This window comes from Salvelinus namaycush, chromosome 10 (genome assembly GCF_016432855.1).
Source record: "Salvelinus namaycush isolate Seneca chromosome 10, SaNama_1.0, whole genome shotgun sequence".
Taxonomy (NCBI): domain Eukaryota; kingdom Metazoa; phylum Chordata; class Actinopteri; order Salmoniformes; family Salmonidae; genus Salvelinus; species Salvelinus namaycush.
The window spans coordinates 45438382-45465715 of NC_052316.1; the positions used below are offsets into that span (position 1 = coordinate 45438382).

At 43.2% G+C, this 27334-nt stretch overlaps 1 protein-coding gene across 1 annotated transcript; it reads left to right on the plus strand.

The window, feature by feature from the left end:
- Positions 1 to 24: 24 nt before the first annotated feature.
- lmx1a (LIM homeobox transcription factor 1, alpha) lies at positions 25 to 25857 on the plus strand. The gene is made up of 8 exons (XM_039001775.1): positions 25 to 64; positions 2123 to 2300; positions 20026 to 20243; positions 20338 to 20534; positions 21456 to 21533; positions 22575 to 22647; positions 23411 to 23632; positions 25718 to 25857. Exons 1-8 carry the CDS (start codon positions 25 to 27, stop codon positions 25855 to 25857), a joined length of 1146 nt encoding a protein of 381 aa, XP_038857703.1.
- The last annotated feature ends 1477 nt before the right edge of the window (positions 25858 to 27334 follow it).

Genomic DNA, 27334 nt, shown 5'->3' on the forward strand with positions numbered 1-27334 from the left:
TCCCGGTCCCACCACCACTCCGGGATGGCTGGCAGGCGAGGTGATACACCAGTCCGGGCCACCGGTGAGCGTTGCCTCCAGGCTACCTGTCGAATTCAAGCGTTTATCTACATTTCTTCAGCTTCGTTTTTGGACGATTTTATTGTCGATACTGAATATCGTACGTTCACATTGTAGTAGAATGGAAATATACGATAATTTCCATGTGACCCCTTTGGCCCAAGTAACAAATGTAGCTATTATTTTTTTACCATTATTGTTTCGTTTTCATTTCCCGAGAATAGCGATTACATGGGATGAAAATTAAAATAAACAGCCTAATAATGTAAATGAGCCCATAAATAATGTTTGTAGCCTGCATCAAAATAATCAAATGGTATCCTATTTTATTAAGATAAGTTTTAGCCTAGGCTACATTTAAATGATTCAGTAGCCTTAAACAAGAAGCAAACTGCAAGACATACGTGCCACCATGTTTTGAAAAATATTTTCCTATCGAAAAGTAGACCTGAAAGGACAATATTGCACAGCTTTAGGCTTATAGGTTCAATCTTCAATATCAAATAGAATTTTAGATGACAAATGTGTCACCGTAAATGAATCAAATGTCCTGAATAAGCATAATACATAGGTGAGTTTATAAGTAAATCGTTTTTCTTTTATATTCTGTTTTGCAAAAGTATCCTTTTATTCTAGATTCACATACGCATTAGGCGTTTTATTTTTAATGAAAGTAAGTCATGTATAGTCTTTAAGCTATATGAGGTGTGCTGGTATTAACTTCATAACACACAGCTGTGAGGAACTTGCCAGGGTGCGCATGGAGTCTGACACGGAGATGGGGGTAGAAGGAAAAGTGATGGAGAGAGAGCGAACACTAACAATGTGTAGGTGCTTATCTTAAAAGCATCTCTCTCTCTGTGTCCCTCTCTCTCTTTCTGTCTCTCTCTGTCTCCTTCTGTCTCTCTGTCTCGGACTAATAGGTGAATTGATAGATAAATGCTCAATAACGAGGAGCAGCACTAAGAAGGGAATTGGAAACGCTCGAGTCGGCTGGGAAAGTTTTCTACGGTCTTCTTCATCCAACTCGACCAGGGCATTGCTTTCATCAACCCAGAAGAGATTAGAATGGAATATATCAGAAAATAGATTCTAAAATATCGACATAAACAGAAGAACATCCTGGTAATGTCAAATGTTTTATTTTTTATCTAACCTATTTGATTTCTATTTCCGCGGGTCTATTCCAGTTTTCATATGCTGTCGATACACACCGTTCACATTGGTTTACATATATATTTATATTTCGGACACTGACTTGCTCGTTCTTATATGTCTTAATTTCTTGTTCATAACGTTTGGATTATGTGTGTATTATATTGCTAGATATTGCTGCATTGTTGAAGCTGGAAATATAAGCATTTCACCGCGCTTGAGATAACATCTGCAAGACTGTGTATACGACCAATAGGCCTAAACTTTGATTTGATTTGATTTGAGTTCGACCTATGAACTCAACAGCATTTTTTTTTTAAATTAAATAAAACTGAATCAATGATTGACATCTCAAGAAGGATATATAATTCCACAAGGCTGACAATTATTTTCTCCTCACAGAACTTTGTTGGATGAAACTATGGGGGAAGGACATCCTGCATCTTTACTTGGTGAGTATAGGCAACTACGGAATTGAATCGGCTTAACGAAAAACTAGCAATAACAAAAATAATTTTAAAAACATTGCATGCAAGACTTTTAAATAAGTTTTTTGTTAAAATCGACTTATTAAAAACGACTTGTTAAAATAGACTGCAATTATCACATGTCCATAAAATATTTTTGTAGCAAAGTTGTGATGCATATATATTTTTACAGCAGGTCACTGTAGATAATATTTATATGTTTAATGTTTAAATTACGTATTTGTTGAGCCTAATATGTATTCTATCCTAGAAAATTGTGAGTCAACATTTATATTGCAATTGATTGACACTTATAATGCTTTAGGTTTTAGGCTTTTAAAATAATTACTGATTCAATACTACACATATTTCGATATAATAAACGTCAGGATTTTATGTTGGACTAATTATCCAAACGTTGTCGTTATTTTCTGGGGTAGATTTGACACAGACCGTGTGTGTGGGATGCCACCGTCTCATCCGGGACAAGTACCTGCTTAGCGTCATTGACGGCCTATGGCATGAGCAATGCGTCCGGTGCGTGGCGTGTGGCGACCCGCTCAAGAACACTTGCTTTCTCCGGGACCAGAAACTGTACTGCAAGCGCGACTACGCCAAGTAAGTGTTGGTTTAGATTTAATCACCGTGAGGGGAAGGTTGATATTCTCATCATGATTGAAAAGTTTCTATTTTTTAATCTGGATTATGGCCTGGCCCTATGTCTACTTGGTTTGTTCAAAACAAGTCGAATTTCCACATAGGTCTAGATTTTTATTTTTTTATAAAAGGAAAATACAATTTAGAGGAATATAATTGTAACTTTGTTTTATTGCCATTTTTGTTTGGCATTTGTTTCCATAATATAACATGATCACATAGACTACTTCTCCTTTAACAAATAATTTTCCCCTTTTTTGCTTTGACCCCCGATGTTCTTCAATAGTGTATGTGGCCTGATGTCTTCCAGAGGTCAGGAGGAATGTGTTGAAGCTAGAAACAGAGCTTGGGGGAAAGGGACCCGGGACAGGGGATTCCACCCCCTAAAGACAGTCTCTTATTGCTATTGTTCTCTTAGGAGCCAGTAGCCCAGTGAGGGGAGGAGAGAGTGAGGTGGGTGAGGGGTTAGGGATGTGGAGGGGTGAGGAGGGCAAAAGGGGTTGAGGGTGAACGGTGAGGGGTGTGAAGGGTGAGGAGGGTGAAGGGTGAGGAGGGTGTGAAGGGTGAGGAGGGTGAAGGGTGAGGAGGGTGAACGGTGAGGGGTGTGAAGGGTGAGGAGGGTGAAGGGTGAGGAGGGTGAAGGGTGAGGAGGGTGAAGGGTGAAGGAGGGTGAGGGGGATGGGTGTGCTACTGCTCTTGTGCATTGTGGCTAAAGCATTAGTAAATGCCAGTTAAATATATTCCATGTTTCTGATAAGAGAATGTCTGCAGATAGATAGATAATGTAGATAGATACTGGGCATAGATACTGGGGATAGATACTGTAGATATATAATGTAGATAGATAATGTAGATAGATACTGGTGATAGATAATGTAGATAGATACTGGGGGTAGAACTGTCAGATAAGAGAATGCCTGCAGACAAATAGATAATGTAGATAGATAATGTAGATATATACTGGGTATAGATACTGTAGATATATCATGTAGATAGATCATGTAGATAGATCATGTAGATAGATACTGGGTATAGATAATGTAGATAGATAATGTAGATATATAATGTAGATATATACTGGGTATAGATAATGTATATATATATATAATGTAGATATATACTGGGTATAGATCATGTAGATATATAATGTAGATAGATACTGGATATAGATAATGTAGATATATAATGTGGATAGATAATGTAGATATATAATGTAGATTGATACTGGGTATAGATAATGTAGATATATACTGGGTGTGGATAATGTAGATAGATAATGCAGATATATACTGGGTATAGATAATGTAGATATATACTGGGTATAGATAATGTAGATAGATACTGGGTATAGATCATGTAGATATATAATGTAGATAGATACTGGGTATAGATACTGTAGATAGATAATGCAGATAGATACTGGGTATAGATAATGTAGATAGATACTGGGTATAGATACTGTATATATATAATGTAGATAGATAATGTAGATATATACTGGGTATAGATAATGTAGATAGATAATGTAGATAGATACTGGGTATAGATACTGTCAGATAAGAGAATGTTTGCAATTCCATGTCAGTACAGGAACAGTACCCAGCTTCACTCACTTAGACTTCGTGTCCATAGAAAAGAACAGGGGAATGTGAAATTATAAGAGTTAGTAAAGCTGAAATTCAGTATAGCTGCACCTGGAGCCACAATGGCATGGCACCTGTCAGGCCCGCTGCACTCTGTACACCCACCACGCTTTGACAGCCTGCCTGCATCCCAAGCTTTGTCCTTGACATGTCGGAGTGTGTGTCGGAGTGTGTGTGTGCCAATAAACATTTGGGAAGACGTTTGAAGAAATGTCTAAATTCACTGATGACATTTCTTTACTCTATTTGTGGTATGTCAGGATCTTCTCTCTCAGTGTTACATACTGTATGTCAGGGTCTTCTCTCTCTGTGTTACTACTGTATGTCAGGGTCTTCTGTCAGTGTTACTACTGAATGTCAGGATCTTCTCTCTCTGTGTTACTACTGTATGTCAGGATCTTTTCTCTCTGTGTTACTACTGTATGTCAGGATCTTCTCTCTCTGTGTTACATACTGAATGTTGGGGTCTTCTCTCTCAGTGTTACATACTGAATGTCAGGATCTTCTCTCTCAGTGTTACATACTGAATGTCAGGATCTTCTTTCTCAGTGTTACATACTGTATGTCAGGGTCTTCTCTCTCAGTGTTACATACTGAATGTCAGGGTTTTCTCTCTCTGTGTTACTACTGTATGTCAGGGTTTTCTCTCAGTGTTACTACTGAATGTCAGGATCTTCTCTCTCAGTGTTACATATTGAATGTCAGGATCTTCTCTCTCAGTGTTACTACTGTATGTCAGGATCTTCTCTCTCAGTGTTACATACTGTATGTCAGGGTCTTCTCTCTCAGTGTTACTACTGTATGTCAGGATCTTCTCTCTCAGTGTTACTACTGTATGTCAGGATCTTCTCTCTCAGTGTTACATACTGAATGTCAGGATCTTCTCTCTCAGTGTTACATACTGTATGTCAGGGTCTTCTCTCTCAGTGTTACATACTGAATGTCAGGATCTTCTCTCTCAGTGTTACTACTGAATGTCAGGGTCTTCTCTCTCAGTGTTACATACTGAATGTCAGGATCTTCTCTCTCAGTGTTACATACTGAATGTCAGGATCTTCTCTCTCAGTGTTACTACTGTATGTCAGGGTCTTCTCTCTCAGTGTTACATACTGAATGTCAGGGTCTTCTCTCTCAGTGTTACTACTGTATGTCAGGGTCTTCTCTCTCAGTGTTACATACTGAATGTCAGGATCTTCTCTCTCAGTGTTACTACTGTATGTCAGAGTCTTCTCTCTCAGTGTTACATACTGAATGTCAGGATCTTCTCTCTCAGTGTTACTACTGTATGTCAGGGTCTTCTCTCTCAGTGTTACTTACTGAATGTTGGGGTCTTCTCTCTCAGTGTTACATATTGTATGCCAGGGTCTTCTCTCTCAGTGTTACATACTGAATGTCAGGATCTTCTCTCTCAGTGTTACATACTGAATGTCAGGATCTTCTCTCTCAGTGTTACATTCTGAATGTCAGGATCTTCTCTCTCAGTGTTACTACTGTATGTCAGGGTCTTCTCTCTCAGTGTTACATACTGAATGTTGGGGTCTTCTCTCTCAGTGTTACATATTGTATGTCAGGATCTTCTCTCTCAGTGTTACATACTGAATGTCAGGATCTTCTCTCTCAGTGTTACATACTGAATGTCAGGGTCTTCTCTCTCAGTGTTACATACTGAATGTTGGGGTCTTCTCTCTCAGTGTTACATATTGTATGTCAGGGTCTTCTCTCTCAGTGTTACATACTGAATGTCAGGATCTTCTCTCTCAGTGTTACATACTGAATGTCAGGATCTTCTCTCTCAGTGTTACATACTGTATGTCAGGGTCTTCTCTCAGTGTTACTACTGTATGTCAGGGTATTCTCTCTCAGTGTTATTACTGTATGTCAGGGTATTCTCTCTCAGTGTTACTACTGAATGTCAGGGTCTTTGTGGAGTTGTGTCGCTGCAGTAGGTTTACGTGTTTAGAATAACCTAGATACTCGCACTCAAACCATCAAAAGGAAATAAACCAAGGAGGCCAAGATGCAAAAATATATTTCATTTAATCAATGCTTGAAATAATAACAAAAAGGTGCAAGTGCCACATGCTAAAAAGTTCAGAATAAAAAAATGAGAATGTGGATAGATACAGTAGATACTGTAGATAGTTACTGTAGATGGATACTGTAGATACTGTAGATAGTTACTGTAGATGGATACTGTAGATACTGTAGATAGTTACTGTAGATAGATACTGTAGATACTGTAGATAGTTACTGTAGATGGATACTGTAGATACTGTAGATAGTTACTGTAGATAGATACAGTAGATACTGTAGATAGTTACTGTAGATAGATAATGTATTTAGATACTGTATTTAGATACTGTAGATGGATACTGTAGATAGTTACTGTAGATACTGTAGATAGATACTGTAGATAGATAATGTATTTAGATACTGTATTTAGATACTGTAGATGGATACTGTAGATAGTTACTGTAGATAGATACTGTATATAGATAATGTAGATAGATAATGTAGATAGATACTGTAGATAGTTACTGTAGATAGATAATGTATTTAGATACTGTATTTAGATACTGTAGATGGATACTGTAGATAGTTACTGTAGATAGATACTGTATATAGATAATGTAGATAGATAATGTATTTAGATACTGTATTTAGATACTGTAGATGGATACTGTAGATAGTTACTGTAGATAGATACTGTATATAGATAATGTAGATAGATAATGTAGATAGATACTGTAGATAGTTACTGTAGATAGATACTGTAGATAGTTACTGTAGATGGATACTGGGGATAGATACTGTAGATGGATAATGTACCTTATCCATATACATTTAAACTCAGTTTTTCACAATTCCTGACATTTAATCCTAGTAAAAGTTCCCTGTCTTAGGTTAGTTAGGATCACCACTTTATTTTAAGAATGTGAAATGTCAGAATAATAGTAGAGAGAATGGTTCATTTCAGCTTGTATTTCTTCCATCACATTCCCAGTGGGTCAGACATTTACATACATGTCACGTTCCTGACCTGATTTCCTTTATTTTGTCTTTGTTAGTTGGTCAGGGCGTGAGTTGGGGTGGGCATTCTATGTTATGTGTTTCTATGTTTAGGTTCATTGTCTATTAGCCTGATATGGTTCTCAATCAGGGGCAGGTGTTTTACGTTTCCTCTGATTGAGAACCATATTAAGGTAGGTTGTTCACACTGTTTGTTTGTGGGTGATTGTTCCTGTGTCTGTGTATGTCGCACCACACGGGACTGTTTCGTTTTCGTTCGTGTATGTGTTCGTTCCTGTTAGTGCGTTATGTTCTCTAGTTCAGGTTTGTTCACATCGTTTATTGTTTTGTAGTTATCAAGTGTTCTTCGTGTTTCGTCTTGTTTAAAATAAATCTATCATGTATTCATCACCCGCTGCATGTTGGTCCGATCCTTGCTCCTCCTCGTCTGAGGAGGAGAACGACTTAGACGAACGTTACAATACACTCAATTAGTATTTGGTAGCATTGCCTTTAAATTGTTTAACTTGGGTCAATCGTTTTGGGTAGCCTTCCACAAGCTTCCCACAATAAGTTGGGTGAATGTTGACCCATTCCTCCTGACAGAGCTGGTGTAACTGAGTCAGGTTTGTAGGCCTCCTTGCTCGCACACGCTTTTTCAGTTTTGCCCACAAATGTTCTATGGGATTGAGGTCAGGGCTTTGTGATGGCTACTCCAATACCTTGACTATGTTGTCCTTAAGCCATTTTGCCACAACTTTGGAAGTATGCTTGGGGTCATTGTCCATTTGGAAAACACATTTGCGACCAAGTTTTAACTTCCTGACTGATGTCTTGAGATGTTGCTTCAATATATCCACCTAATTTTCCTTCGTCATGATGCACTCTATTTTGTGAAGTGCACCAGTCCCTCCTGCAGCAAAGCACCCCCACAACATGATGCTGCCACCCCTGTGCTTCACGGTTGGGATGGTGTTCTTCGGCTTGCAAGCCTCGCCATTTTTCCTCCAAACATAACGATGGTCATTATGGCCAAACAGTTCTATTTTTGTTTCATCAGACCAGAGGACATTTCTCCAAAAAGTACAATCTTTGTCCCCATGTGCAGTTGCAAACCGTAGTCTGTCTTTTTTATGAAGGTTTTGGAGCAGTGGCTTCTTCCTTGCTGAGCGGCCTTTCAGGTTATGTCGATATAGGACTCGTTTTACTGTGGATATAGATACTTTTGAACCTGTTTCCTCCAGCATCTTCACAAGGTCCTTTGCTGTTGTTCTGGGATTGATTTGCACTTTTTGCACCAAAGTACGTTCATCTCTAGGAGACAGAACGCGTCTCCTTCCTGAGCGGTATGACGGCTGCGTGGTCCCATGGTGTTTATACTTGCATACTATTGTTTGTACAGATGAACGTGGTACCTTCAGGCATTTGGAAATTGCTCCCGAGGATGAACCAGACTTGTGGAGGTCTACAATTCTATTCTGATGTCTTGGCTGATTTCTTTTGATTTTCCAATGATGTCAAGCAAAGAGGCACTGGGTTTGAAGGTAGGCCTTGAAATACATCCACAGGTACACCTCCAATTGACTCAAATTATGTCAATAAGACTATCAGAAGCTTCTAAATCCATGACATAATTTTCTGGAATTTTCCAAGCCGTTTAAAGGCACAGTCAACTTAGTGTATGTAAACTTCTGACCCACTGAAATTGTGGTACAGTGAATTATAAGTTAAATATTCTGTCTGTAAACAATTGTTGGAAAAATTACGTGTCATGCATAAAGTAGATGTCCTAACTGTCTTGCCAGAACTATAGTTTGTTAACAAGAAATTTGTGGAGTGGTTGAAGTTTTAATGTGGAGTTTTAATGACTCCAACTTAAGTGTCAACTTCTGACTTCAACTGTAGATACTATGGGTAGATAATGTAGATAGGTAATGTAGATAGATAATGTAGATAGATCATGTAGATAGTTACTGTAGATAAATACAGTAGATAGATCATGTAGATAGTTACTGTAGATAAATACAGTAGATAGATAATGTAGATAGATACTATAGATAGATCATGTAGATAGATCATGTAGATAGTTACTGTAGATAAATACTGGGGATATATGATATATGTATGTGTTTGTATGAAAGGGAACTTGGCACGGGAGTCGCAGCTCTTGGAGAACAAGGTGACTGCAGGAGGAAGGGGCAGCATGGGCCCTGGAATGTGAGAGGAGAGCACACACACACACACACACACACACACACACACACACACACACACACACACACACACACACACACACACACACACACACACATACAGACACACAGACAGCGCGATCTCGGGTAGAGCTCAACTGACACATTGTCAAAATGTGTTAAATTATCAAAACCCATCGGTGTGGCAACGGCAAGCTGGGGACAACATATGGCCCATTCAAAAGCGTCACTTACATAAACCTCCCCTCCCTAAATTCCTCCCAAAACACACACACACACACACACACACACACACACACACACACACACACACACACACACACACACACACACACACACACACACACACACACACACACACACACACACACACACACACCCACACACACACACACACTATATCTCACACCTAAACTAGAGCCAAGCCCAAACAGAGGCAGCGTACATTATTTCTGAACAATTTAGTGATGGCCTCTCTGCCAAGCGACGAGACTGGAAACATCACACTCATTTACTCTGCCCAAAATGTTTCCTTCTCAGTGACAGTGCATTGAAATGAAATCCCCTTGCAGCGTTGGCTATGGCCCTGGTTGGTGCTATTGGCTGGTACCCTGAAGGCTAACACACCAACACATCCCTTATAGTGACCAAGCTGTGATCTCTTTGCTGTTCGGGATGTTTCCTGAGCCATAAAGATCCTAAAAAAGGACCACAGAGTTTAATGACAACAGAAAGACAGTTGGCATGTACAGAAAGGGCTGGAGGTAGTGGCGTGGCACAGTTTTGCACCCCCCCCCCCCCCCCCCCCCCCCATGAGGCTGAGGGAAAAATATGTTTTATAGTTTGTTGTTTTATAGACAATCTCAAGCTATTTTACACATTTTGCCAAAGGAGCTAGCAGAAGAGAGAGGTGGAGGTGTAACGGGAACAGTAAAGAGCCATATGTTGGTGGGGCAGAGGGATTCTGACAGGAGAGGCGGTGGGTTTAGGGTGTGAACCTTTTAGGGACGGTGCCCACTATGAGGGGGGCATTCCATGCGTTGGCATCTGGATAGCCCCGTGCCCAGGTGCCTAGGTGCCCAATGGGATGACGCCCATTCAACCGTGAGATATCTGACCTGACCAATTAGCAGGGGGCCTCATGCCATGTACCGCCCCCAACGGCTCTGTCTCGACCAAGGAGCTGAATCTATTTCACCAGAGAAAACATCCATTCGAGGCAAACAGCGCCGCTCTGTCTTAGTGTCTGTACCCATGTCCTACTCCTTTTGTCCAGACAGCATCAGATACATGGGCTACACATACTGAGACAGAGGGGGCGGTTTTGCTGGCTTGGATGCTTTCTCCGGTGAGATTGATGAGTTGCTATAAATTATCAATATATTCAGATACAACTTATCAGATCTCAGAATTTCTGGGGCGGCCACTAAGCTACTGGCCGGTCCAGAGTTCTGCTACACATCATTGTCACTGGGCCGGGCCAGGGTTCTGATACACATCATTGTACCTGGGCCGGGCCAGGGTTCTGATACACATCATTGTCCCTGGGCCGGGCCAGGGTTCTGATACACATCATTGTCCCTGGGTCGGGCCAGGGTTCTGATACACATCATTGTCCCTGGGCCGGGCCAGGGTTCTGATACACATCATTGTCCCTGGGCCGGGCCAGGGTTCTGATACACATCATTGTCCCTGGGCCGGGCCAGGGTTCTGCTATACCTCCGAACCGACTGTTCTCCTATTTATTGTAATACATACCAACCAGAACCTTGGCCTACTTGCAACTGAATGATGATGATGTGGGTTGTTTTGAGCTGAATCAGGTCAAGAAGTAGCCTGGTTTTCTGCTGATGGTCTGAAGACAACATCACTAATAAAAGCTGTCGAGTCAGTTGACATGGGCAGCGAGAGTTGTGACTGGTGATACAGATGAATGACAGATAATTGATTGTACTTACAGAAAACGTTTATAGGCTAGTTTACCTGTATCTAATCTGATAGATGACCTGGTAGATTAGGTTGGGTGTACAGTAGAGTACAGTTCAGTTAGCAGGTAGATTAGGTTGGGTGTACAGTACAGTACAGTTAGCAGGTAGATTAGGAGTGTAGGTTGGTTTGCAGGCTGATGGTCAGACCCCAGATCTTAATCAGATCCACTGGCTCTGTGTGTGTGTGTGTGTGTGTGTGTGTGTGTGTGTGTGTGTGTGTGTGTGTGTGTGTGTGTGTGTGTGTGTGTGTGTGTGTGTGTGTGTGTGTGTGTGTGTGTGTGTGTGTGTGTGTGTGTTCACCGCGGTCTGGCTCCAGGTTCACCTGATACAGCAACAGGATCTGTCTGCATCATGCCTACTTGAGGTCTGGACTAAAAGTCAGGTTCAAGAGGTAAGGCTGGGAGCGTTGGAGAACAATGGGTGGACTGAAGTCTGTCTCTGTGTATCTGGAACACAAGGAACAGAGTGACCTTCCCCCTGGGTTGAAACAGAGAGTGAGAGCTGCCTTGTGACTGATACACAGCCAGTGGTCACAGTGCACGGCCATAACAGCATAGAGTGGAGGTTGAGGGGAGAGAGAGAGAGAGAGACAGAGACAGAGACAGAGACAGACAGAGAGACAAACAGAGAGTGAGAGCTGCCTTGTGACTGATACACAGACAGTGGTCACAGTGCACGGCCATACAGCATAGAGTGGAGGTTGAGGGGAGAGAGAGAGAGAGAGACAGAGACAGAGACAGACAGAGAGACAAACAGAGAGAGAGACAGAAAGAGAGCGAGTTCTCTCAGTAATGTTCTTGTTACTAGCTTGAGTGTGTACATTTACTGTGGCCTTGTTCGATTGTTCCAAGTCCTGGGGTCTCATTTATCAATATTGCATATAAATTATTCTAAAATACTACTTACGAATGGAATTTAGAATGTTGGTACGGATAGAAAAAAGTGTGATTTATATGACACTCATATGACACTCGTAGTGTGAACAATCCTACGAGTGTCATATGCACACCGATAGGAGATAACCATTGAAAAATACCAATTGTTCTCAGCCTCAGTGCTCGTGCACAACCTTGGCTATTTGCATTTCGAAACGCCACTAATTAACCATATATGGTTCAAATCAAATATTTAAAGCCCGTGGGGCATATACAACGCCATACCATGAAATACAAATGGGGCAACCCAAAAAAATAAAAAATTTCAGAGACTGAAATAGAGGTGCTAGTGTCAGAGGTTGAGTACTACCAATCAAAAGGTTTTATTCGGGTCGCTCATTTGTACCCCCCCCCCCCCCGCCTTCTAGCTCTGACTCTACTCATAGCTACGTTAATGAGGAAAAATGTACTTTCTATGCCTGTAACCAGGTAGCAGGTAGGTAGCCTAGTGGTTAGCGCATTGGGCCAGTAACTAAAAAGTTGCTGGATCGAATCCCCTGACAAGGTAAACATATGTCGTTCTGCCTCTGAACAAGGCATTCAACCCACTGTTCCCTGGTAGGCTGTCGTTGAAAATAAGAATTTGTTCTTAACTGACTTGCCTAGTTAAATAAAATAAAACAAAAAACTATCTTAAGATGAATGCACTAACTGTAAGTTACTCTGGATAAGACCGTCTGCTAAATGACTAAAATATAAAATGTATGTGTTACTGTTCACTTGGCTGATTATTGCATCCAAAATATTGGCTCATCGAGGGCTATGAGATGGCGATCTGCAAGCTCTCACTAAAAAGTGCCCATTGCCAAAAACTCGAGTGTGGATAGCACTTGGATCTGACTGAGAATGGCATGTGTTTGCCTTTTTAAAGTAGGTCTTAAATCCTCGCAAAAATCCTATAAGATTGGTTTTTGGAAACGATATTTGTTGAGCCAATCTGTACTTTCTGCAGAAAAAGTCCCACCTGTCTCTAAAAACTACCTCTGCAGCGTATGGCAAATCTCCAAACGGATCAAGTTTAGCCATCTCTCTCATTCCATTTCCCATTATATCATTTTTTTTTATAGTGGTTTCACTTTCACCTCTAATTTAACAAATGACTATACTCAATATGGATTATTATCGTAACAAATGCAATGATGTGGTGAAATTATATAGCATGTCAATCAAGAAATGCCTATGCTTGACAAGCAGTTCCCCTTTCCACCACTTGGCACTGTGCATACGCATGGTCGTGGCTGTGCGTGCGTACGCATGGTCGTGGCTGTGCGTACGCATGGTCGTGGCTGTGCATACGCATGGTCGTGGCTGTGCGTACGCATGGTCGTGGCTGTGCGTGCGTACGCATGGTCGTGGCTGTGCATACGCATGGTCGTGGCTGTGCGTACGCATGGTCGTGGCTGTGCGTGCGTACGCATGGTCGTGGCTGTGCGTACGCATGGTCGTGGCTGTGCGTACGCATGGTCGTGGCTGTGCGTGCGTACGCATGGTCGTGGCTGTGCGTACGCATGGTCGTGGCTGTGCGTACGCATGGTCGTGGCTGTGCGTACGCATGGTCGTGGCTGTGCGTGCGTACGCATGGTCGTGGCTGTGCGTGCGCATGGTCGTGGCTGTGCGTACGCATGGTCGTGGCTGTGCGTGCGCATGGTCGTGGCTGTGCGTGCGCATGGTCGTGGCTGTGCGTGCGCATGGTCGTGGCTGTGCGTGCGCATGGTCGTGGCTGTGCGTACGCATGGTCGTGGCTGTGCGTGCGCATGGTCGTGGCTGTGCGTGCGCATGGTCGTGGCTGTGCGTACGCATGGTCGTGGCTGTGCGTACGCATGGTCGTGGCTGTGCGTACGCATGGTCGTGGCTGTGCGTACGCATGGTCGTGGCTGTGCGTACGCATGGTCGTGGCTGTGCGTACGCATGGTCGTGGCTGTGCGTACGCATGGTCGTGGCTGTGCATACGCATGGTCGTGGCTGTGCGTACGCATGGTCATGGCTGTGCGTACATTTACTCACGCTCTCAAACATTCATATTCATAAATATCACACTTTGTGTGGAAATGATCCAACGTATGGTTTACGCACAGATTGTGCCTATGCATGATTGATAAATTAGGCCCCTGGTGCTTTTTCAGTCTTTTATGTCCAACACATTTTTTCTTGCTCAGAAAACTTGGGGGGCCCAAATAAAAAAAACCCGTGGGCCAAATCCGGCCCGTAGGCCGCCAGTTGGGGAACCATGCCATAGGTGCTGTCTTGGCAAAAATGAGTGCACATACCAAAGACATTAAGGGTTGGCAGACGGCTTGGGTCGGTCCCCTCATGGGCTACTTAGAATAAGCTTGACCGTTTCCCCGGCAACCCCACAGCAACACCAATAGGTCTCAGCAATGCAGGGCTTTGGGATGTTGCTGTTTACACTGTGACATTTTAACCTCTGTGTGTCTGAGTGTCTTTTTGTATTTTTGTGTGAAAACATGATTCTTGGGGGTCATACTTGGGGTCATGTTGTTGGTTGGTAACAGTAAACAACATGTTCAATTCAGGGCTACCTCTTGTTCCAACAAGAACATACTGTGTAGGTAAATATCAATAGGAGATACCCAGTAAGCAAAATTACGTTGAAAACACATATTCTCCAGATGTTGTAATTAGGTTCATTTTCGGTTCTGAATTAAAGTTGAAAATAAGTATTTTCCGAATTTTTGAAAATAAGTATTTTCCGGACACTGAAAATACATAATGTATGGACAATTAAAAAAACATATTTTACGGATGTTGAAAATACAGTACCAGTCAAAATTCTTCAAAGTAGCCATCCTTTGTCTTGATGAAAGCTTTGCACACGCTTGGCATTCTCTCAACCAGCTTCACCTGGAAGGCTTTTCCAACAGTCTTGAAGGAGTTCCCACATATGCTGAGCACTTGTTGGCTTCTTTTCCTTCACTCTGCGGTCCAACATCCCAAACCATTGACCAGTGATTGTGGAGGCCAGGTCATCTGATGCAGCACTCCATCAAATAAAAAAAAATATATATATATTTGTCACATGCACCGAATACAACAGGTGTTGTATTCCTTACTGTGAAATGCTTACTTACAAGCCCTTAAATAGAGTTAATAATATATTTACTAAATAAACAAAAGTTTTTTTTTTTATCGAATCAATCAGGTTAGTCGAGGTAATTTGTAAAGTGACTATGCATAGATAATAAACAGCGAGTAGCAGCGGGGGGGGGGGTCAATGTAAATAGTCCCGGATGGCCATTTGATTAGTTTAGTTGTTCAGCAGTCTTATGGCTTGGGGGTAGAAGCTGTTAAGGAGCCTTTTGGACCTAGACTTGGCGCTCCGGTGCCGCTTGCTGTGCGGTAGTAGAGAGAACAGTCTATGACTTGGGTGACTGGAGTCTTTGAGAATTTTTGGGCCTTCCTCTGACACCGCCTAGTATATACTGTAGGTCCTGGATGGCAGGAAGCTAGGCCCCAGCGATGTACTGGGCAGTACGCACTACCCTCTGTAGCGCCTTATGGTCAGATGCCAAGTATTTGCCATACCAGGCGGTGATGCAACTGGTCAGGATGCTCTCAATGGTGCAGCTGTAGAACTTTTTGAGGATCTGGGGACCCATGACAAATCTTTTCAGTCTCCTGAGGTGGAAAAGGTGTTGTCGTGCCCTCTGCACAACTGTCTTGGTGTGTTTGGACCATGATAGTTTGTTGGTGATGTGGACGCCAAAGAACTTGAAACTCTCGACCCGTCACTTGAAACTCCATCACTCTCCTTCTTGGTCAAATAGCCCTTACACAGCCTGGAGGTGTGTTGGGTCATTGTCCTGTTAAAATAAAATGATAGTCCCACTAAGCGCAAACCAGATGGGATGGTGTATCGCTGCAGAATGATGTGGTAGCCATGCTGGTTAAGTGTGCCTTGAACTCTAAATAAATAACAGACAGTGTCACTTGCAAAGCACCCCCACACCCTAGCAAAGAGACAAAAACATAGCATCCACTTCCCTAGTAAAGAGACAAAAACATAGCATCCACTTCCCTAGCAAAGAGACAAAAACATAGCATCCACTTCCCTAGCAAAGAGACAAAAACATAGCATCCACTTCCCTAGCAAAGAGACAAAAACATAGCATCCACTTCCCTAGCAAAGAGACAAAAACATAGCATCCTCTTCCCTAGCAAAGAGACAAAAACATAGCATCCACTTCCCTAGCAAAGAGACAAAAAACGAGTCATCCTCTCATGTTTCCATGGAGACGCCACTGGTGTGACCCTTGGTTCTATTAAGTCAGAAAACAACCCCCATATCCAAACTGATGACGTACCATCCTGGTTGACAGACCCAAACTGCTGTGGCTGCCAGAAAGCAGAATAATACGTCTGCTTATTCGGGTCTGGCTCTTCTTTAGTTCCTCTCAGGTTAAGCAGACTTAGGGATAATTCCGCAGATAATTCCCGGGACCGGCAGTCCCAGCCTCTCCCACCGGGAGTCCTGATTCCCCCCCCCCCCCCCCCCCCCCCCGGCTGGAGCCATGGCATGCGGAGCGCCTTTCTACCGCTTCCCGGGAGCGCGGCCTCGGACACGGCAGCCAGAGCCGTGGTAACAGTCTCCGAGGCTGAGCCCCCAGTGCTGGTTGCCAGGCGCTAAGATGCACACTCGCCACTCTGGGGGTATTTGTCTGAGTGTCTGAGGGAGAGCAGAGGGAGAGGGGGAGAAGGAGGGGGTATGTAAGCTGGCAGTCTTGATTGACTGAACGACTCAGCAACATTCCAGTAACCTCTGAGAGCTCGTCTAGAGAAGTTGTGTCTGGGAAGCGTGGTGTGTTGAACTATTATTTGGGGTAGAGGAGCTGTCACTCAAGCAGTGTACCAGAGCAGTAGAGACGGAAAAAGTGCTCAATACAAAAGTCATTACATAGCAATGCTCGTTGAAAGTGAAACCTAGATTATGTTTAAACCTAGAAACCTAGATTGTTTAAACTTGTTTAGGTTTAAACGCTCTCTCTCTCTCTCTCTCTCTCTCTCTCTCAATTCAATTCAATTCAAGGGGCTTTATTGGCATGGGAAACATGTGTTAACATTGCCAAAGCAAGTGAGGTAGATAATATACAAAAGTGAAATAAACAATAAAAATTAACAGTAAACATTACACATACAGAAGTTTCAAAACAATAAAAACAATGTACAAATGTTTAAAGTACACAAGGGAAAATAAATAAGCATAAATATGGGTTGTATTTACAATGGTGTTTGTTCTTCACTGGTTGCCCTTTTCTTGTGGCAACAGGTCACAAATCTTGCTGCTGTGATGGCACACTGTGGAATTTCACCCAGTAGATATGGGAGTTTATCAAAATTGGATTTGTTTTCGAATTCTTTGTGGATCTGTGTGATCTGAGGGAAATATGTCTCTCTAATATGGTCATACATTTGGCAGGAGGTTAGGAAGTGCAGCTCAGTTTCCACCTCATTTTGTGGGCAGTGTGCACATAGCCTGTCTTCTCTTGAGAGCCATGTCTGCCTACGGCGGCCTTTCTCAATAGCAAGGCTATGCTCACTGAGTCTGTACATAGTCAAAGCTTTCCTTAAGTTTGGGTCAGTCACAGTGGTCAGGTATTCTGCCACTGTGTACTCTCTGTTTAGGGCCAAATAGCATTCTAGTTTGCTCTGTTTTTTTGTTAATTCTTTCCAATGTGTCAAGTAATTATCTTTTTGTTTTCTCATGAGTTGGTTGGGTCTAATTGTGCTGTTGTCCTGGGGCTCTGTGGGGTGTGTTTGTGTTTGTGAACGGAGCCCAAGGACCAGCTTGCTTAGGGGACTCTTCTCCAGGTTCATCTCTCTGTAGGTGATGGCTTTGTTATGGAAGGTTTGGGAATCGCTTCCTTTTAGGTGGTTGTAGAATTTAACGGCTCTTTTCTGGATTTTGATAATTAGTGGGTATCGGCCTAATTCTGCTCTGCATGCATTATTTGGTGTTCTACGTTGTACACGGAGGATATTTTTGCAGAATTCTGCATGCAGAGTCTCAATTTGGTGTTTGTCCCATTTTGTGAAGTCTTGGTTGGTGAGCGGACCCCAGACCTCACAACCATAAAGGGCGATGGGCTCTATGACTGATTCAAGTATTTTTAGCCAGATCCTAGTTGGTATGTTGAAATTTATGTTCCTTTTGATGGCATAGAATGCCCTTCTTGCCTTGTCTCTCAGATCGTTCACAGCTTTGTGGAAGTTACCTGTGGCGCTGATGTTTAGGCCGAGGTATGTATAGTTTTTTGTGTGCTCTAGCGCAACAGTGTCCAGATGGAATTTGTGGTCTTGGCGACTGGACCTTTTTTGGAACACCATTATTTTGGTCTTACTGAGATTTACTGTCAGGGCCCAGGTCTGACAGAATCTGTGCAGAAGATCTAGGTGCTGCTGTAGGCCCTCCTTGGTTGGTGACAGAAGCACCAGATCATCAGCGAACAGTAGACATTTGACTTCGGATTCTAGTAGGGTGAGGCCGGGTGCTGCAGACTGTTCTAGTGCCCGCGCCAATTCGTTGATATATATGTTGAAGAGGGTGGGGCTTAAGCTGCATCCTTGTCTCACCCCACGACCCTGTGTGAAGAAATGTGTGTGTTTTTTGCCAATTTTAACCGCACACTTGTTGTTTGTGTACATGGATTTTATAATGTCGTATGTTTTACCCCCAACACCACTTTCCATCAATTTGAAAGCAGACCCTCATGCCAAATTGAGTCGAAGGCTTTTTTGAAATCAACAAAGCATGAGAAGACTTTGCCTTTGTTTTGGTTTGTTTGGTTGTCAATTAGGGTGTGTAGGGTGAATACATGGTCTGTTGTACGGTAATTTGGTAAAAAGCCAATTTGACATTTGCTCAGTACATTGTTTTCATTGAGGAAATGTACGAGTCTGCTGTTAATGATAATGCAGAGTATTTTCCCAAGGTTACTGTTGACGCATATTCCACGGTAGTTATTGGGGTCAAATTTGTCTCCACTTTTGTGGATTGGGGTGATCAGTCCTTGGTTCCAAATATTGGGGAAGATGCCAGAGCTCAGGACGATGTTAAAGAGTTTTAGTATAGCCAATTGGAATTTGTTGTCTGTATATTTGATCATTTCATTAAGGATACCATCAACACCACAGGCCTTTTTGGGTTGGAGGGTTTTTATTTTGTCCTGTAACTCATTCAATGTAATTGGAGAATCCAGTGGGTTCTGGTAGTCTTTAATAGTTGATTCTAGGATTTGTATTTGATCATGTATATGTTTTTGCTCTTTATTCTGTGTTATAGAGCCAAAAAGATTGGAGAAGTGGTTTACCCATACATCTCCATTTTGGATAGATAATTCTTCGTGTTGTTGTTTGTTTAGTGTTTTCCAATTTTCCCAGAATTGGTTAGAGTCTATGGATTCTTCAATTACATTGAGCTGATTTCTGACGTGCTGTTCCTTCTTTTTCCGTAGTGTATTTCTGTATTGTTTTAGTGATTCACCATAGTGAAGGCGTAGACTCAGGTTTTCCGGGTCTCTATGTTTTTGGTTGGACAGGTTTTTCAATTTCTTTCTTAGATTTTTGCATTCTTCATCAAACCATTTGTCATTGTTGTTCATTTTCTTCGGTTTTCTATTTGAGATTTTTAGATTTGATAGGGAAGCTGAGAGGTCAAATATACTGTTAAGATTTTCTACTGCCAAGTTTACACCTTCACTATTGCAGTGGAACGTTTTACCCAGGAAATTGTCTAAAAGCGATTGAATTTGTTGTCTCTCTCTCTCTCTCTCTCTCTCTCTCTCTCTCTCTCTCTCTCTCTCTCTCTCTCTCTCTCTCTCTCTCTCTCTCTCTCTCTCTCTCTCTCTCTCTCTCTCCCTCCCTCCCTCCCTCCCTCCCTCCAGTCTGTTTGCAGTGAGATGTGGTGGCTGTGCAGAGGCCATCTCCCCTGCAGAGCTGGTGATGCATGCTGGAGCTGCAGTGTTCCACCTGGCCTGTTTTAGCTGCAGTCTGTGTTCCTGTCTTCTGCGGACTGGAGACTGCTGTGTCCTCAGGGAAGGACGGTTGCTCTGTGCTAGAGACTACAACCAGGAAGTGGACAGACTCACCTCATCAGACTCAGGTACACGTTCTGTGTGTGTTTGTGTGTGTGTGTGTGTCTATAAACCTCAGAATGGTAATATATGGATTTTTTTCCATTTGTCCTGTCTTGGCAGGTGAAAGTGATGATGAGGAGGAGGAGGAGGAGGAGGAGAAAGGGGATGAGGGCAGTGTGAAGGCTTCAGGCAGACGTGGCGGCGGAGCAGACGACCCTGAACACAAACGACCCAAACGTCCACGCACCATTCTGACCACCCACCAGAGACGGGCCTTCAAAGCATCCTTCGAAGTCTCCTCCAAGCCCTGCCGGAAGGTAGGGCCTAGGTGTACACCAACGGGCTCCTAAAGAGAATGCAGAAAAGCTGGGGGTGTAGTTTGCACTTTGAAGGGTCCTCAATCAGAATACTCTCCAACAGCTGATTATTGTCTTCATCACAAGGGTCTGAGGTTTGGTAGCTATAGTTAATACGCTGTACTGATAAGAGTCATCATGGAAGTGTCCTTATATTAGGATATGTAGACTACAAGGGTCATATCACGTTTACTTCCTCTCTCTCCTTCCCTCCCCTCTTCCCTCCCTCTGTCCCTCTCCTCTTCTCTCCCTCTGTCCCTCTCATTTTCTCTCCCTCTGTCCCTCTCCTCTTCTCTCCCTCTGTCCCTCTCCTCTTCTCTCCCTCTGTCCCTCTTCTCTCCCTCTGTCCCTCTTCTCTCCCTCTGTCCCTCTCCACTTCTCTCCCTCTGTCCCTCTTCTCTTCTCTCCCTCTGTCCCTCTCATCTTCTCTCCCTCTGTCCCTCTCCTCTTCTCTCCCTCTGTCCCTCTCCCCTTCTCTCCCTCTGTCCCTCTCCTCTTCTCTCCCTCTGTCCCTCTTCTCTTCTCTCCCTCTGTCCCTCTCATCTTCTCTCCCTCTGTCCCTCTCCTCTTCTCTCCCTCTGTCCCTCTCCCCTTCTCTCCCTCTGTCCCTCTTCTCTTCTCTCCCTCTGTCCCTCTCATCTTCTCTCCCTCTGTCCCTCTCCTCTTCTCTCCCTCTGTCCCTCTCCCCTTCTCTCCCTCTGTCCCTCTCCTCTTCTCTCCCTCTGTCCCTCTCATCTTCTCTCCCTCTGTCCCTCTTCTCTTCTCTCCCTCTGTCCCTCTCCTCTTCTCTCCCTCTGTCCCTCTCGTCTTCTCTCCCTCTGTCCCTCTCCTCTTCTCTCCCTCTGTCCCTTCCTTCCCTCTGTCCTTCCCTTCCTCTCCAAGGTGAGGGAGACCTTGGCAGCGGAGACCGGTCTGAGCGTGAGAGTCGTGCAGGTCTGGTTCCAAAACCAAAGAGCCAAGGTGCAGTAATGTGATGCTGCCTGCGCCCCCCCCCCCCCCCCTGCCCCCCAACACACTTGCTACCTCCCAGATACTTTCATGTGTACCATTAATAAGGGAACTCTTTCGGCAGTGTGCTGTGCTGCCAACCTGGAAATCACTCCTGTTATCTCTCTATTCAGGAAACTGATGACATCTCACTCATAGATCCTTCCAGATAAGGGCTGTATTTCCTTACAGCGGGCAGCGTGTGTGGTTTTCCCTCCATGAAATATGTTATTTTCTTTCCCTCCACTATTAATATGTTTCAACTGAGTGAACATGTTCCTATGAAGACTAGGTTTGAGAGAGAGGCTGTGGAGTGATATGTAACTATAGATGTAATGACCTTATATCTGTTTATATTGTAGATGTAACTGTAAATATGTAATTAAATTATATATCTGTTTATGTTGTGGATTTAACTGTAAATATGTAATGAAATTATATTTCTGTTTATATTGTAGATGTAACTGTAAATATGTAATTAAATTATATTTATGTTTATATTGTGGATTTAACTGTAAATATGTAATTCAAATATATTTCTGTTTATGTTGTGGATTTAACTGTAAATATGTAATTAAATTATATTTCTGTTTATATTGTAGATGTAACTGTAAATATGTAATTAAATTATATTTATGTTTATATTGTGGATTTAACTGTAAATATGTAATTAAATTATATTTATGTTTATGTTGTGGATTTAACTGTCTATGTAATTCAAATATATTTCTGTTTATGTTGTGGATTTAACTGTAAATATGTAATTAAATTATATTTATGTTTATATTGTGGATTTAACTGTAAATATGTAATGAACTTATATTTATGTTTATATTGTGGATTTAACTGTAAATATGTAATTAAATTATATTTATGTTGATATTGTAGACGTAACTGTATATGTAATGAAATTAAATTTCTGTTGATATTATAGACGTATATGTAATTAAATTATATTTCTGTTGATATTGTAGACGTATATGTAATTAAATTATATTTCTGTTGATATTGTAGATGAAGAAACTGGCCAGAAGGCAGCAACAGCAGCAGCAACAAGAGCAGCAAGAACAGCCAGCACATCACACTGGTAGGCTACTGTACCACCCACTAGGCACAGACGTCAATTCAATGTCAATTCAACGTCTGTTCCACGTCGGTTCCACGTTGGTTCCACGTAATTTACTTGAAATTACGTGGAAACAACTTTGAATCAACCAGTGTGCCCAATGAGCAGTCACTGAACACACACACACACACACACACACACACACACACACACACACACACACACACACACACACACACACACACACACACACACACACACACACACACAGTCTTGTACAGCTAACCTTGTGGGGACATACAATTCAGTCCCATTCAAAATCCTATTTTCCCTAACCCCTAACCCTAAACCTAACCCTAATCCTAACCCGTACTCTTACCCTAACCCTAACCCTAACCTTAACCCTAACCCTAACCCTAACCCAAAAACCTAAACTTTATCCTAACCCTAAACCTAACCCTAGCTCCTAACCCTAACCCTACAACTAACCCTAGCTCCTAACCTTAATATTTAACTTAATTCTAACCCTAACACTAATTCTAACCTTAACCCTAAACCCCCTAGAAATAGCATTTGACCTTGTGGGGACTAACAAAATGTCCCCAGCTGGTCAACTTTTTGTTCGTTTACTATTCTTGTAGGGACTTCTGGTCCCCACAAGAATAGTTAAACACGTCCACACACACACACACACCAACACACAGGGTAAGCTTTATGTAGTGTGTGTAATTGTTATATTGTTGATTTGTTGATTGACCTATCCTGTGATTCCTGTGCTCCACAGCGCCCTCCTGTGGCAGTCTGACCTCTGACCTGAACCCTCTGAGCTTGTACCACCACCCCCAGCACCACCCCCAGCACCACCCCCAGCACCACCACCCCAGCCTCCAGCAGATGCAGGCCCTGGCCCAGGCCACCTCCTTGGGGGTGCAGGAATATGACATGGAGCCCTTTAGACAGGGACTCACCCCTCCACAGATGCCCGGGGACCACATGCACCCCTACGGTAAATACCTCCATTCTCTCTATACCCTCTCTCTCTCTCTCTGTATATATATACCCCCTCCTCTCTCTCTCTGTATATATATACCCCCTCCTCTCTCTCTCTCTATACCCCCTCTCTCTCTCTGTATATATATATACCCCCTCCTCTCTCTCTCTCTATACCCCCTCCTCTCTCTCTGTATATATATATATACCCCCTCCTCTCTCTCTCTCTATACCCCCTCCTCTCTCTCTCTCTCTCTCTCTCTCTCTCTCTCTCTCTCTCTCTCTCTCTCTCTCTCTCTATATATATATATATATATATATATATATATATATATATATATACCCCCTCCTCTCTCTCTCTATACCCCTCCTCTCTCTCTCTCAATAAAAATTAACAGTAAACATTACACTCACAAAAATTCCAAAATAATAAAGACATTTTAAATGTCATATTATGTCTATATACAGTGTTGTAATGATGTGCAAATGGTTAAAGTACAGAAGGGAAAATAAATCAACATAAATATGGGTTGTATTTACAATGGTGTTTGTTCTTCACTGGTTGCCCTTTTCTTGTGGCAACAGGTCACAAATCTTGCTGCTGTGATGGAACACTGTGGTATTTCACCCAGTAGATATGGGAGTTGATCAAAATTGGGTTTGTTTTTTAATTCTTTGTGTGTCTGTGTAATCTGAGGGAAATATGTGTCTCTAATATGGTCATACATTTGGCAGGAGGTTAGGAAGTGCAGCTCAGTTTCCACCTCATTTTGTGGGCAGTGTGCACATTTCCTGTCTTCTCTTGAGAGCCAGGTCTGCCTTCGGCGGCCTTTCTCAATAGCAAGGCTATGCTCACTGAGTCTGTACATAGTCAAAGCTTTCCTTAAGTTTGGGTCAGTCACAGTGGTCAGGTGTTCTGCCTCTGTGTACTCTCTGTTTAGGGCCAAATAGCATTCCAGTTTGCTCTGTTTTTTTTGGTTTATTCTTTCCAATGTGTCAAGTAATTATCTTTTTGTTTTCTGATGATTTGGTTGGGCTTAATCATGTTGCTGTCCAGGGGCTCTGTGGGGTCTGTTTGTGAACTGAGCCCCAGGACCAGCTTGCTTAGGGGACTCTACTCCAGGTTCATCTCTCTGTAGGGAATCGCTTCCTTTTAGGTGGTTGTTGAACGTAACGGCTCTTTTCTGGATTTTGATAATTAGCGGGTTTCGGCCTGATTCTGCTCTGCATGCATTATTTGGTGTTTTACGTTGTACACAGAGGATATTTTTGCAGAATTCTGCATACAGTCTCAATTTGGTGTTTGTCCCATTTTGTGAATTCTTGGTTGGTGAGCGGACCCCAGACCTCACAAACATAAAGGGCAATGGGTTCCATAACTGATTCAAGTATTTTTTGGTAGATCCTTATTGGTATGTCGAATTTCTCTCTCTCTCTATACCCCTGTTCTCTCTCTCTCAATTCAATTCAATTTAAGGGCTTTATTGGCATGGGAAACATATGTTAACATTGCCAAAGCAAGTGAAGTAGATAATTAACAAAAGTATCTTTCTCTCTCTCTCCCCCCTCTTTCTCCCCCCCCCCTCTCTCTCGCAATCTTTCTATACCCCCCTCTCTATATCGCTGTACCCCCCCTCTCTCTCTTCCCCTTTCTCTCAATCTCTCTCTCTCTATACCCTCTCTCTCTATACCCCTCTCTCTCTTCCTATACCCCCTCTCTCCCCCCCTTCTCTCGCTATACCCCCTCTCCCCTGTCTCTCTCTCTCCCCCACTCTCTCTCTATACCGCTCTCTCTTTCTCTATCGTCCTCTCTCTCTATACCCCTTCTCTCTCTCTCGCTCTCCCCCTGTTCTGTAAACACCCTCTCTCTCTTCCTTCTCTCTCTCTCTCCCCCCTTTCTTGCTTCCTCTCTCTCTCTCCCCCTTCTCTCTCTATCCCTCTCTCTCTCTTTCCCCCACTCTCTCTCCCCTCTCCCCAATCTCTCTTTCCCTCTCTCTCTTTCTCTCTCTCTCACCCTTACCATCTCTCTCTCTCACTCTCTCTCATCCCCTTCACTCTATCTCCCCTCTCTATCCACTTTTCTTTCTCCCCACCCCTTCAGGCTGCAAGGCCCTTTATGTGGAGATGGATGGGAACCCTCTCTGTAACTTAGGCGACGGAGACTGCCTGTCTTTGTGTGACTCATCCCTGGCCACGCCTATCGACCACCTTTACTCCATGCAAGACTCCTACTTCACCTGAGTCTGGAGGCTCAGATCCAGGAGAGCGGGGCTTCTCCCTCACACCCTCCGTCCAGACTCTCCCCTCCACGGGCACAGCGACCCACACTGTACAGCTGAGGACGGACTCAATTCCAAATGGACCCTCTGTACAACCGTGTGTTTTACGTGAAGTTCAGAAAATAATGTATTGTATAACTGTAAATAACTATCTTGGCTATTATTTGTATTTATTACATTTTGTGTGTGTATTTGTGCCCAAAACGAATAACCTTTAAATAAATGCTACAGTAATAATGTTGATTTCTCAGTTGTCATATAGGCCTACTCTGACTGTATGAATACGCTGCTAACTGATCTATGGTGAAGAGAAGGTATAGCAGACTGAGATATATAGCAGACTGAGGAATAGCAGACTGAGGAATAGCAGACTGAGTTATAGCAGACTGAGATATATAGCAGACTGAGGTATAGCAGACTGAGGTATATAGCAGACTGAGATATATAGCAGACTGAGGTATATAGCAGACTGAGGTATATAGCAGACTGAGGTATAGCAGACTGAGGTATATAGCAGACTGAGGTATATAGCAGACTGAGGTATATAGCAGACTGAGGTATATAGCAGACTGAGGTATATAGCAGACTGAGGTGTAGCAGACTGAGGTATAGCAGACTGAGTTATAGTCCTGGGCCAGTCTATCCACAGTGCTTATCTGTCCCATCTCTGTGAGCAGGCCACTGAGGCCATCTCCCTACCCCAGTCTCCCCCTGTCCCTCCTTCTGTCTACCTCTGTCTCCCTCTGTCTACTCATGTCTCCTCCTGTCTACTCATGTCTCCTCCTATCTACCTCTGTCTCCCTCTGTCTACCCCTGTCTACCCCAGTCTCCCCCTGTCTCTCTCTGTCTCCCATCTCTCTCCCTCTTTCTACCTCGGTCTCCCATCTCTCTCTCTGTCAGGTGGAAGATGAAGGGGGATGGATAATCAGACTGGGTTATGACAGCAGAATGAGTCAGATGCAGGTTAATAATCACATCCTCCACCGCCTGTCTCACATTGGGCTCCCCTCTGTCAAATGGCCCTACCTGCATTTTTCTGCCTTCCTTCCTCCAGCAGGCCTAAAGGGAGACCACCCAGGTTCTGTGCCCAGCTGGAATGCACCGTTCCTGGGTAGGGGAGGCTATGTACCGGGGAGACGACAGAGGGGTTGAAAGCTGTGTCAGGGGAGAATGTGTGGTGTGCCACACAGATATGATGCATATTGTGTCTCCTTGACCCCGCCGTGAACCCTCTCTACACACCGTCCAGTCTCATGTTCCCCTGAAATCAGACCTCAGGGAGCAGAGAGTGCAAGTCAGGGCCGGTTCCAGGCATAAGGGGTCGCTAGGGCCCCCCCCCCCCTCAGTCGGGGCCATAACTTACTGTTAAGTAGAATACACCAGGTGATAGTTAAACATTTGGTTGTGCATCAGCAGTTGTTATTTTGTGTTTTGTCAGT

Coding starts and splice junctions, on each gene's coding strand:
- lmx1a (XM_039001775.1), top strand. CDS start 25: ATGGCTGGCAGGCGAGGTGATACACCAGTCCGGGCCACCG. Junction 2,301..20,025: donor TGCAAGCGCGACTACGCCAA/GTAAGTGTTGGT, acceptor CCCTCCCTCCAG/TCTGTTTGCAGTGAGATGTG. Junction 23,633..25,717: donor GGACCACATGCACCCCTACG/GTAAATACCTCC, acceptor CCACCCCTTCAG/GCTGCAAGGCCCTTTATGTG.